A 13,295-nucleotide genomic window follows, 5' to 3' on the forward strand; every position below is an offset into this window, starting at 1 on the left:
GTGGCAAAGGCAGCGAGAACTTCCAAGACTTGGCCCACACCATTAAACCCGGACAGCTTTCATTGAGGTGACGCAACAGGGCCAGCTTGTTGCCTTTGGTGGTTTTCGCCGGGTCAACTTGCCTCTGTGGACGACTGCTCTGGAATCCTTGCGGTCTGCCCAGAGTCTGTTTAGTTTTGAATGCCTGAAGATTTGATTCTTCTGGAGGTTTTGCTTTTTTCTCTAGTCTTTTTGGAGTTTTGAACTTGGAGGACATGCGCACCTGCCAATCTTGATTAATTCTATGAAAACACAAATTAAAATGATTTGATTATGAATGTGTTGCTTTGAGTTTGCTTTTTTTACATTGCTGTAGAGGTTATTATTGTTAGTAAAAATGAACATATTTGCACAATTAAGGCAATTATAGTTGAAGGAACATTGGCGCTGCCACAAGCTCATTATTGTTTTAAAAGACCCTATTAGGTGCAAACAAAACAGGGAGAGAGGCAATTGGGATCAAAAATACACTGTGTCAAAATTGCTGTAATTATGAGTTGACAACTCTGAAATTGTCCTCAGAAATGATTTGTTGCTATAGCAACACAACGCTAAAATGGATTCATGTGGAGCTTTTGAGGAATGACAGTAAAATACTTAACTACATAAATCGAACTCGTACAAAAAGTTTAAGAACAGATAATAATATTAAATGCTATTTTGGTAGTTTGTTGGTGGAGTTACCAACTTGTATTTATTAGTCTAAAAAAACGTTTAAAGTGCTTTTTTTAAGCGTAAATGTTATTAGTTTTGTTACATTTGTTAGAAACCAAGACAAAATATCTTAATTTTACTTCAAGTAAATTTATATTGTTTTAAGAATGAGTTTTTGCAGTGTACGAGTTGAATACTTGTAAATACAGTAATTCCTACATAATGTGAATGCAGAATAAAGCAAAACGTTGATAGATATTACGCAACTATATGGAAAGAAATGGTTTAAAATAATATATAATACATTTTGATAAACATTATTGAGCAATCAACAAACCACTATAGTAAGCCAATGTGACAACCCGATCTCATGAAAATAGTATATATTTTACGAATTGGCTATTTCGTGTGATTTTGTTCGTATGAATTTGTACGATTTCATCACATGCAAATGCCCAGATGTGTAATGCATAAGTAAGCATGACTTCTATCGGGAAGACACGCAAGCTTGAGTGAAGTTTAAGATGCCATTTATTTGATAGATGTAAAACAGAAAGTACTGTCTCTCTCTTTGGCGTAGGCCCCGTCCGGCGGTCCGAGGGAGTTGTACTCGGAACCGTCATGTCCTGCCAGAGATAGGAGGCAGGGGCGAGGAGCCTACCCCGCGGGACGAGGCTCAACGGGTGGTGGTGGGGTGGTGGAGGTTGCAGTGTTAGCACACCGAACCAGCAATGTAATAGATTGTGAGCGGACTTACAAAGTAGCGGCTTACTCACATTCCTAGCCAGTCACATTGGCTAGGAATTATCCAGCTAATGATGTGATGATGTACACTTGCTAGTCTTCCCGCTAGAACTACGCTGCGCTTCCATTTCCACACGTGAGGTGTCAAGGACATGATATTAACATTATGCCAATCCCCCAAACCTCTTATCCAAAACTAACTGATCAGTAAAGTGTTTAAGCATGACAGGAAGCTGTTGTGTGTGACAGAAGCAAGTAATTGTCACGTATTAAATGTAAACGATGTCCAGCGACGTCATTGGCTATAATGAAGCTTGTATGAAATCATACGAGTGCAGGCGCATTATATCATACAAATTAGCCAAATGTAGAAAATCTGGACGAATCTTTTCGATTTCACTGTGTGAGAGTGTTGAAATACAATATAGGAGCTTTTTAGAGTCACAAGGCTGTATATATATATATATATATATATATATATATATATATATATACACACACAGTAAACTGCATGTAATGGCATAACCATTGTAAAGAGCATTTCAAAAGCCTCAGAAGGTCAGACAAATGCAGTAAAATGAGATTTGAGGTGAAGTAGGTCCTTACTTTTCCAGAGCACTCTTCTGTATCCTGTCTTCTTCCTGTCGGAGTTTTTGCCCACACTCCCTCAGTCTGATCTCCCAGACATCCTTCATAATTGACGCACCACATGCTAACACCTCTGGGATTTTATCCGCCATTGTAGTGACTCCTGCTGTCAGTAATGATTAACCTGTCAGTGAAAAGAACATGACAGACTCAATGCTCTCTTGCTGAGCATAAAATGCACTAAAAAATAATTCGTATTATTTACTCGTGCTCATGTTGTTCCAAACCGGTATGACTTCCTTTCTTCTGTGGAACACAGATTAGAAGTTAGACAGAATGTCACTTTTGAATGTGTTTTTCCATGGAATGAAAGTGAATGGTGACCGAGGCTGTCATTCTGCCTAATAACTGCTTTCCAATTGCACAGAAAAAAAATTCATTTTGGAGTGAACTATGCCTTATCTAAAAGCATGTGTCTGATGAAGTCATTAAGCCAGAACAGGCAATTTAAAAAAAAATTACACTTTGCAAACAAATGCAAAAAAATACTATTTGCATTTGAATTTAATTGGCTGATTTGATTGTTTAATGCATTTTTCAGAGCACCTTATTATGCATAAGCAATTCCGTATGAAATTGCTCCTACGATTCATTCTCTGATCCATGTTTAAAATCGCATTACTGCATTGCACTTTTATACTGTGTCTATTGCAAGCCATATTATGTGTCATTTCATCAATTCCAATACAATACGTCCAATACTGCTGTTTATCAGAGGTTATGTCAACAAAACAAACATGTATTTCTGTGCAAAAATGCATGAATGAAATGAAAGCTTGCTTACCCACCTGACTGTTCCCAGTAAATTTTAAGAGCCACTTGTTCGCTGGCATTAGGAGCAGCTTTTATATACTGCTAAGTGTAACTTAACTGGCTCGTGTCACCAGGGCTCTTGACCCGGCTATTTTTAACACGGACGGGTCAGATGGCTCCTGGTGAAAATGACAGAAATGCCACAGAGAAGAACGGAGAGTACTTCAATAACACGAGACATTAAAAAGGATGTTGTTTTGTCATCCTTGTAGGTACTGATTCATTTTGAGGGCATTGGATCATTTTGAGTCTTGAAAATGAGTTCTGTCAAGACATGCGTCGATGATAGATTTGGTAATTAATTAATTGCATTTTTAGGTTGTATATGACCCTTCTGATCATTAAAAGCAGCTCTGCTTATAACCTTTAATGTGGGATATATTCCAGTTATGCATATATATATATATATATCGCAACCATGTCACTAGAAAATTAAGTTTGCATGAACATGACTGGTTGAAATATGTTATGAATTCAAAATCTGCACTTGGACATGACATCCAGTCGAAACAGCATATGTTTGGGTGTACAGTATTAGTAAGTAAAAATAGCCATGAACAAGTTGTTCCTTCTGAACCACCAAGTGCTGCATGTTTAGTGCAGTGTTAGTGTGTTACTCACTATTAAAGTCAACATGAAATACCCTCCATAACCAATTTAACTTCCATAATCTAACGTATTTTCCGAATGCAACAGGATATTCAAGAGATAATGCAAGTGGTCCTTGATTTTTATCTACTGGAAATAAACCAGATTGAGAAAAGGGGCGTAACCAAAATGAAGCTATTTAGCTGAAAGGAAGGGACTGAAAAATCACAGGGCTTGGTGATGTCATCCAAAAAGATGTTTTAGAAAAAGAGTTATTACATGTTGAGGAAAGGTTGCAAAGAATTTCTTCTTGTTGTTGAAAGGAATGTTCCAGGTTCAGTACAAGTTAAGCTCAATCGTACTGTGACCCTGAGGTGCACAACACAATCAAATTTACAAAGCAAACAAAAGTTCTCAACACAAATAAAATAATAATATTATTTGTGGCTTAATTTATTATTTGTATTGTAGTTTAATGTATTTGTGTTGTGGTTTAATGTATTTGTGTTGTGGTTTAATGTATTTGTGTTGTAGTTTAATGTATTTGTGTTGTGGTTTAATGTATTTGTGTTGTGGTTTAATGTATTTGTGTTGTAGTTTAATGTATTTGTGTTGTAGCTTAATGTATTTGTGTTGTGGTTTAATGTATTTGTGTTGTAGTTTAATGTATTTGTGTTGTAGCTTAATGTATTTGTGCTGTAGCTTAACGTATTTGTACTGTAGCTTAACGCATCTGTGCTGTGGCTTAACGTATTTGCGCTGTGGCTTAACGCATCTGCGCTGCAGCCTAACGTATCTGTGCCGTGTTCAACGCATCTGTGCTGCGGCCTAACGTATCTTGCGCTCGTAGCCTAACGCATCTGCGCTGCAGCTCAACGCATCTGCGCTGCGGCTTAACGCATCTGCGCTGTAGCTCAACGCATCTGCGCTGTAGCCTAACGCATCTGCGCTGCGGCCTAACGCATCTGCGCTGCGGCTCAACGCATCTGCGCTGCAGCCTAACGCATCTGCGCCGTAGCCTAACGTATCTGCGCTGCAGCTCAACGCATCTGCGCTGCAGCTTAACGCATCTGCGTCGCAGCTCAACGCATCTGCGCTGCGGCCTAACGCATCTGCGCCGTGGCTCAACGCATCTGCGCTGCAGCTTCAACGCATCTGCGCCGTGGCCTAACGCATCTGCGCTGCGGCCTAACGCATCTGCGCTGTAGTTTAACGCATCTGCGCCGTAGCTCAACGCATCTGCGTCGCAGCTTAACGCATCTGCGCTGTAGCTCAACGCATCTGCGCTGTGGCCTAACGCATCTGCGCCGTAGCCCAACGTATCTGCGTCGTAGCCCAACGCATCTGCGCTGCGGCTTAACGTATTTGTGTCGTGGCTTAACGTATCTGTGCTTGTAGCTTAACGTATTTGTGTTGTGGCTTAACGCATCTGTGCTGCAGCCTAACGCATCTGTGCTGTGGCTTAACGTATCTGCGCTGTGCTAACGTACGTGCGCTGTGGCCTAACGCATTTGTGCTGTAGCTTAACTCATCTGTGCTGCGGCCTAACGCATCTGCGCTGTAGCTTAACGCATTTGTGCTGCGGCTTAACGTATTTGTGTTGTGGTTTAATGTATTTGTGTTGTGGCTTAATGTATCTGTGTTGTGGTTTAACGCATTTGTGTTGTGGTTTAATGTATTTGTGTTGTGGTTTAATGTATTTGTGTTGTAGTTTAACGTATTTGTGTTGTGGTTTAATGTATTTGTGTTGTAGTTTAATGTATTTGTGTTGTAGTTTAAGGTATTTGTGTTGTGGTTTAATGTATTTGTGTTGTGGTTTAATGTATTTGTGTTGTAGTTTAAGGTATTTGTGTTTTGGTTTAATGTATTTGTGTTGTAGTTTAAAGGGGTCATGACATGGTTTTTTTTATTGTATTATTATGTTCCCTTAGGTGCAATTATAGTATTAATATATTTTTTTTAAGAAAAACTTTTAAAATCTAGTGATTTATGACCTTTTCCCACCCTGTTTCTCATCCTCTGATTCAAACAGTCTGTTTTGGGGGCGCTTCCATTTAAGACTTCAGTGTTAACGCTCACTGTTATGATTGGCTAACGCCAGTGCCTATGTATCAATTATTGACGCTTCCAGCCAGAACAATATGCAAGTAAACTAAGTAAAAACACTGTGATTATTCATAATGAATGAAATTGCGCTTTAAAAAGTAGTTTAAAGTTTAAAATAGATTACTTACAGTTTAGCGCCGCCGTTGTTCCCAGAATAGTCGGCACAGACTTATCTTTGAGCTAACAGTTTTCTGGCAAAGCCAGCATCATATTGAGATTTGTTCTCAAAACAGTCATCCTTAAAATGTACAGAACAAACGCTTAAGTTAACACTGCCGTGACTGGGACGTCCGCAAAAAATAAACTGCATCCATTTTTCCCTGACGCCTGGATCTTTCGGCAGCTTATTCAGAGGTTTTGTTTGACCACAGCCAGGAACAGCACATCTGTGTGGCATCGTAATTTTCCTGTGCACAAGTAGTCTCTGTCAGAGCTCGCTGTCCATCGACTGAACACTTGTGAGGCGCACGGCGCATACGTAAATGAGCGTAGTTGTCTTGGCGCTTAAAGCGTAGTTATCTTGTGCTGGAGGCGGTCATATGCAAACGCTGTTACGCCACTTCTAACCGACACGCCACTTCTAACCATGAATCCAGAACGAGCTGTATTTTGAGCTTGATTAAATAAATGATTCGCTTAGAATGGGGAGGACGCCTTAAAATATTAAACTTGCAGGACGCTTTAATGATACAAAGACCTCTTATATACCAAAAGATCAAGGCAAATTTGGTTTCTCATGTCATGACCCCTTTAATGTATTTGTGTTGTGGTTTAATTTATTTGTGTTGTGGTTTAATGTATTTGTGTTGTGGTTTAATGTATTTGTGTTGTAGTTTAATGTATTTGTGTTGTGGTTTAATGTATTTGTGTTGTAGTTTAATGTATTTGTGTTGTAGTTTAATGTATTTGTGCTGTGGTTTAATTCTATTTGTGTTGTAGCTTCAATTTATTTGTGTTGTAGCTTAATGTATTTGTGTTGTGGCTTAATCTCATTTGCGTTGTAGCTTAACGTATCTGCGTTGTGGCTTAATGTATCTGCGCTGTAGCCTAACGTATCTTGCGCTGCAGCTTAACTCATTTGTGCTGCAGCCTAACTCATCTGCGCTCGCAGCTCTAACGTACCTGCGCTGCAGCCTAACGCATCTGCGCTGCAGCTCAACGCATCTGTACTGCGGCCTAACGCATCTGCGCTGCGGCCTCAACGCATCTGCGCTGCGGCCTAACGCATCTGCGCTGCGGCCTAACGCATCTGCGCTGCGGCCTAACGCATCTGCGCTGTGGCCTAACGCATCTGCGCCGCAGCCTAACGTATCTGCGCTGCAGCTTAACTCATCTGTACTGCAGCCTAACGCATCTGCGCTCGTAGCCCAACGCATCTTGCGCTGCGGCCTAACGCATCTGCGCTGCGGCCTAACGCATCTGCGCTCGTAGCCTAACGCATCTGCGCCGCAGCCTCAACGCATCTGCGCTCGTAGCTTCAACGCATCTGCGCCGCAGCCTAACGCACTCTGCGCTGCGGCCTAACGCATCTGCGCTGCGGCCTAACGCATCTGCGCCGAAGCTTCAACGCATCTTGCGCTCGCAGCTTCAACGCATCTGCGCCGTAGCCTCAACGCATCTGCGCTCGCAGCCTCAACGCATCTTGCGCTGCAGCCTAACTCATCTTGCGCCGCAGCTTCAACGCATCTGCGCCGCAGCCTAACTCATCTGCGCTGCAGCCCAACGCACCTGCGCTCGTAGCCTCAACCCATCTGCGCCGCAGCTTCAACGCATCTGCGCTGCAGCCTAACCCATCTGCGCTGCAGCCTCAACGCACCTGCGCTGCAGCCTAACGCACCTGCGCTGCAGCTTCAACGCATCTTGCGCTGCAGCTTAACTCATCTGCGCCGCAGCCTAACGCATCTGCGCTCGCAGCCTCAACTCATCTGCGCCGTAGCTCAACGCACTCTGCGCTGTAGCTTCAACGCATCTTGCGCCGCAGCCTAATCTCATCTGCGCCTGCAGCCTCAACGCATCTGCGCCTGCAGCCTAACTCATCTGCGCCGTAGCTCAACTCATCTGCGCCGCATCTTCAACGCATCTTGCGCTCGCAGCCTAACTCATCTTGCGCCGTAGCTTCAACGCATCTGCGCTGCAGCTCAACGCATCTTGCGCTGCAGCCTAACTCATCTGCGCTGCAGCCCAACGCACCTGCGCTCGCAGCTCAACTCCATCTTGCGCTGCAGCCCAACGCATCTGCGCTGCGGCCTCAACGCATCTGCGCCGCGGCCTCAACGCACCTGCGCCGTAGCCTCAACATACCTGCGCCGTAGCTCAACTCATCTGCGCCGCAGCCTAACGCACCTGCGCCTGCAGCCTCAACGCATCTGCGCCGTAGCTTCAACTCCATCTGCGCTGCAGCCTAACGCACCTGCGCCGTGCAGCCTAACGCAATCTTGCGCTGCAGCTCAACTCATCTTGCGCTGCAGCCTAACGCATCTGCGCTGCAGCTTCAACCCATCTTGCGCTGCAGCTTAACTCCATCTGCGCTGTAGCTCAACGCATCTGCGTCGCAGCTTAACTCCATCTTGTGCTGTAGCCTAGCGCATCTGCGCTGTAGCTTAACGCATCTTGCGCTGTGTAGCTTAACGCATCTGTGCTGCAGCTTCATTCTATCTGTGCTGTAGCTTAATGTATTTGTGTTGTAGTTTAATGTATTTGTGTTGTAGTTTAATGTATTTGTGTTGTAGCTTAATTTATTTGTGTTGTAGTTTAATTTATTTGTGTTGTGGTGTATTTAAGTCAATGTGGCCAAGGTTCTGTAAATGTTAAAATACTTTCTGTTTCAGAAATATAGCCACTAGACATAAACAATACGTGTTTGAACATGATTTTACTACGTTAAACAGGTGTTACAGCGTTATTTTTTGTGTTAATCAACATAATGCCTTAAATGCTGTCAATTGAACTTAACTTGTATTGAACCTGGAACAATCTTTTAAATATCTTTATGAAGCCGATTTATCATAAAATATGGCCTCATTTTGATCTCCCATATTAATTTTTCAGTTGCTACCTGCACGTGGTGTATTTGGATATTTTCATAACGCATTTCATTCTCAAGCGCTGCTGTATGTTGCATATACACGAAAAATAAAACTTTTGACTTGAATTTAGAATCTCACATTGTAGTTTCTGTATTTTTTCTAGAAAAAGTTTCCACTCTTTTATTTGTTGAACATTTGTCTCAATCTAGTCCTCAATGCCGTGTCTCTTCCATCATGCCAGTAACAATACTTTCAATTCGCAGCACATTTGTCCTTGTTTCTCACAGAAGTTGCTGACATCTCCAGTCTTAACCTTTCAAACTGAGTGAAAAGCCGCGCGCTGCCATTCAGACAGCAGACAGCTCATTAGGACTGGGAGCGTCAACCTTTGCATGCCTGATAATGATTTCGCTGTCATTACAATGTCAGTTTTCAGAATATAAATCACAATAATCACGACTGTCAAATGTTCCCTATATGAAGTTGAAACCTATACTCACTGTCACGGCATAGAATGACACAGATAGTCAATCAATAAACCCATGTCAACTTATCCTAATTAAAATATTGCAGTATAGCAACCCAAAAGCAAGCTACTTAAATGCATTTGGAGCAGCATATAAAGGAATCGTTCACTCAAAAATGTACATTTTGTGATTATTTACACATCCTCATCATTCCCAACGTGTATGACTACCTTAACATTACAGAACACAAAAGGAACAATGTTGAAGTATCTTCACACGGCTCTTTTCCAGACAGCAACTGTTTATGACCATGTCTGTCAATAGCAGAATTAAGATTTGAAACAACACGAGGGTGATTCAATTACGCAAGATTAGCAAGATCAGTGCAGAAGAAGAAGAAGTTACTTTTAGCATAATGTTTAAAGTCAAAATAGTCAAGGTTAGCACCTTTTACATGCATAAATGTCATTGAAACGTCACTGTAAACATGTGCGTGCTCCTAAAAGGCCCGTCTCGCCATTATGCAGAAGCTTGTTAATTATGGGAACGAAACACAAAGATATGTAAATTAATTACGTAAATCTGAGCCCGTGTGCAATTGGCTTCAGTGAGATCACTCTATTATACATAAATTACCCAGAGAGCTGCTCTCCAGGGCAACTGCAGTATAATGAAACGGTGGTTTCTAATTTCCTCGCCGTGCAGGAATCATCTTTTATAGAACATATACTTCGCCAGGGATCAAATCCCTTGTGATATAGTGATGAAGTTACATGGATTTAATCAGTTATCTCACTGTGATAGTGATTATATTTTTTAAAGCCGTGTATTTTAAAAACTGCATGAAATTATAATGGACGTTTCGTGGGTTTTATTGCCAGGTGTACTCGTAAAAGTTGACAAAATCAACTATAAATAGACTTTCCTACTGTTTCCTACAGCACAGTTCAGCAGCACTGCTACTGAATATAACGATGTATTCACTCCCAGCCCGAACATTCGGTGCAAACGTTTGTTGCAAACTAGCTTTTGAATAGGAACAATGGATTCCTTTGGCTGGTTTCACACCAGTTGAGACATATCGTGCACCAACAACATCATCAATCAGATCCTACTCTCCACCCTCTCTAAACTGGGTATCACTGGAACTGTGCTTGACTGGTTCAACTCTTATCTCTCAGAAAGGTCCTTTGAGGTAGCCTGGAGAGGGGAAGTATCCAAGCCATACAAGTTACTTACTGGGGTACCTCATGGATCAGTGCTTGGGCCACTTCTCTTCTCCATATACACAACATCACTGGGACCCATCATCCAGTCACATGGTTTCTCTTACCACTGCTACGCTGATGACACGCAACTCTACTTGTCTTTCCAGCCCAACGACACCACAGTGACTGTTCGAATAGCTGCCTGTCTGGCAGACATCTCGGCCTGGATGAAGGAACACCACCTTCAACTCAACCCTGCCAAGACCGAACTCCTTGTCTTTCCAGCCAACCCGGCTGTTGAACACAACATCACCGTGCAGCTGGGCCCAACTACAGTTTCGCCTTCCAAAACGGTCAGAAATCTAGTGGTAACCATTGATGATGAGCTAAATTTCACAGACCACATTTCAAAGACTGCAAGATCATGTAGATTTACACTAGAATATCAGGAAGATAAGACCCTTCCTCTCTGTACATGCCACACAACTGCTTGTTCAGTCCCTTGTCATCACTAGACTGGACTACTGTAACGCTCTCATTGCAGGTCTTCCTGCATGTGCGATTAGACCTCTCCAAATGATCCAGAATGCAGCAGCACGTCTGGTCTTTAATGAACCTAAGAGAGCACACGTTACACCACTCTTTGTCTCTCTCCACTGGCTGCCGGTTCATGCACGTTTTAAATTCAAGGCCCTGATGCTGGCATATAAAACAGTCACTGGGTCTGCTCCAGCATACCTAAAAACATTTATGCAGAGCTACGTTCACACCAGAAGCCTGCGGTCGGCTAAGGAACGCCGCCTTGTCGTACCAAAACAAAGAGGCACCAAAACACTTTCCCGGACTTTCAGTTTCATCATACCACGGTGGTGGAATGACCTTCCCAACTCGATCCGGGAAGCTAACTCACTCTCTATCTTCAAAAAACGGCTAAAAACACATATTTTCCAAAAGCACTTAACCGGTCAATAAAAAAAAATATATATATATATTTACATTTCTTGTTGCACTTAAATCTGTTTTGTATACTATTATGATGATCGTGAAACTTTGTAATATGGCACTTTTTGTACCACTGTCGATGATTCGCTGATGTTCTTCCTCTTTTGTAAGTCGCTTTGGATAAAAGCGTCTGCCAAATGAATAAATGTAATGTAAATGTAAACAATACAAAGTGTTTTTATTTTTATTATTAAACCGGCAAGATAAAAGTCTGGTGATTTTTCCAGAGTGGCCAGTGGCACTGGACGTGCAGATGTTGATGACTTTAAACGCCCCTAGAAATTATAAAAGGCTGCAGTTCATGAGTTATGCAGGTAAATAAATGGCTTGACAAACAGATTTAAAGGGATAGTTCACCTTAAAATGAGATGTACTCACCCTCATGCCATTGCTGATGTATATGGCTGTCTCTCTTCTGCAGAACACAAATGAAGATTTTTAGAAGTATATGTCAGCTCTGTCAGTCCATACAATGCAAGTGAATGGTGACCAGCTCCAAAAAGCACATAAAGGCAGCATAAAATACTCCAGTACTTAAATCCATGTCTTCAGAAGTGATATGATAGGTTTGGGTGAGACACAGATCAATATTTAAGTCCTTTTTTCCCTATAAATTCTCCTCTTTGCCCAGTAGGTGGCGATATTCATGATGAATGCGAATTGCCAAAAACAAAAGAAGAATGTGAAAGTGAAAGTGGAGATTTATAGTAAATAAAAATGACTTCAATATTGATCTGTTTCTCACTCACAACTATCATATTGCTGTTGACTCTAAATGATGATTCACAAAAGTTTTTCATTACTCCTTTACACTTCTCCCACCAACCTCTCTCTTCACCCCCCGCACTCTATTGCCCCCCCTGTGGACACAAGACTATAGCTCAACTTAACAATCTCCCATTTGCAAAACAAAACAAAAACAAAATAAAACACTCAATACATATATTACAGGAACATCTCAAAGAGGAAATTAACATTGACATTTTGTAGAGCGGAGGAGGGCGGGGCCGGGCTGGAACAACGCACGCCTGGTCTCCAATCAGCCTGATGGGGGCGCGCGAGGGATAAAGGCGGCTGGTGACGACGGTTCGAGAGAGAGAATGACATGCAGCTGCTCTGTGTTTATGTTTGTGTGTTTTTCGTTTACTATTAAAACTATTATTTATATTGCCAAGCCGGTTCTCGCCGCCTCCTTCCCGTGTTTCGGCACCAATGTAAAGCGGTTTATGGGTTTTGTTTTTTTGTTATTTAGACTTTTTCATGCTCCCATACACCCTCACTTAAAGTCTTCAGAAGAATGTAGATGCCCCCTTTTTAGATAGACAATCAGCAAGCTGTCAATGCCATCGGCGAGTGCCAAGGTTTATCCTGTCAAAGTAGTTCTGACAACTCTTCTGATTCTCTTACACTGCCAGGAGATTTTTCCATCTTCTCCCATCAACAAGACAAGGTGGCCACCGTGAGTACCACCATCTGAAAGATTTCCCATCGAGGCATCACTGAACACAAACCGTTTTAGGGAGCTGACACTTCCTAGGTCCCTTCCTCTGACTTCGGTTTTCTGATCATCTTGTTTGCATCCTGTAAAGTCTGAACAGTAGCGTGTTTTGTAGTAGAAGCAAGGATAGATGTGTCACACGTTACATCTGGTCTACTCTGTCTGGCAACCCAAAGAATTTGGCCAGTCTTTAGACCCTCGGCATGTCAGACCCGCAGTCTGTCAGCGGAGCCTCATGTTGCACAGCTCCGGCCGGATCCCCAACAATGAACGGAAGACATGAGAAGCAAGAATTCCAGTTAATTCACCACTGTCATCTGGGCTGGACTGGTAATCTGGCATACCGAGCATTTTCCAGGCGGGCCGACACACTTTGGGGGGCGATCAGGGAAGGTCTGGCCATCGGGAGAACCGAGGGGTCCGGTGGGACGGCCTGGAATGTGCCGAATGGGCCACAATAAGCTAAAATGTGCCCCCGCGTTATGCAGAACAGACCACAAAA

At 42.5% G+C, this 13,295-nt stretch overlaps 1 protein-coding gene across 4 annotated transcripts in view; it reads right to left on the reverse strand.

Annotated features, from left to right (window-relative positions):
* The window catches only part of LOC127635574 (uncharacterized), a 4,613-nt gene extending 1,675 nt beyond the window's left edge, over positions 1-2,938 (reverse strand). Inside the window, exons 1-4 of one of the 4 annotated variants that reach the window (XM_052115700.1) lie at positions 2,874-2,895; positions 2,291-2,331; positions 2,044-2,209; positions 1-281 (exon numbers count right to left, since the gene is read on the reverse strand). The exon at positions 1-281 is cut by the window's left edge and continues 1,675 nt beyond it. In XM_052115700.1, coding sequence (XP_051971660.1) covers positions 1-281; positions 2,044-2,177 — 415 coding nt within the window. In that variant the 5' untranslated portion in view covers positions 2,178-2,209; positions 2,291-2,331; positions 2,874-2,895. Of the gene's footprint in view, positions 282-2,043; positions 2,210-2,290; positions 2,332-2,869 lie in introns of all 4 variants that reach the window. The other 3 variants (XM_052115701.1, XM_052115703.1, XM_052115702.1) reach the window with 3 other exon arrangements.
* Between the last annotated feature and the right edge of the window lie 10,357 nt (positions 2,939-13,295).

The sequence above is a fragment of the Xyrauchen texanus genome, chromosome 43 (genome assembly GCF_025860055.1).
Source record: "Xyrauchen texanus isolate HMW12.3.18 chromosome 43, RBS_HiC_50CHRs, whole genome shotgun sequence".
NCBI lineage: Eukaryota > Metazoa > Chordata > Actinopteri > Cypriniformes > Catostomidae > Xyrauchen > Xyrauchen texanus.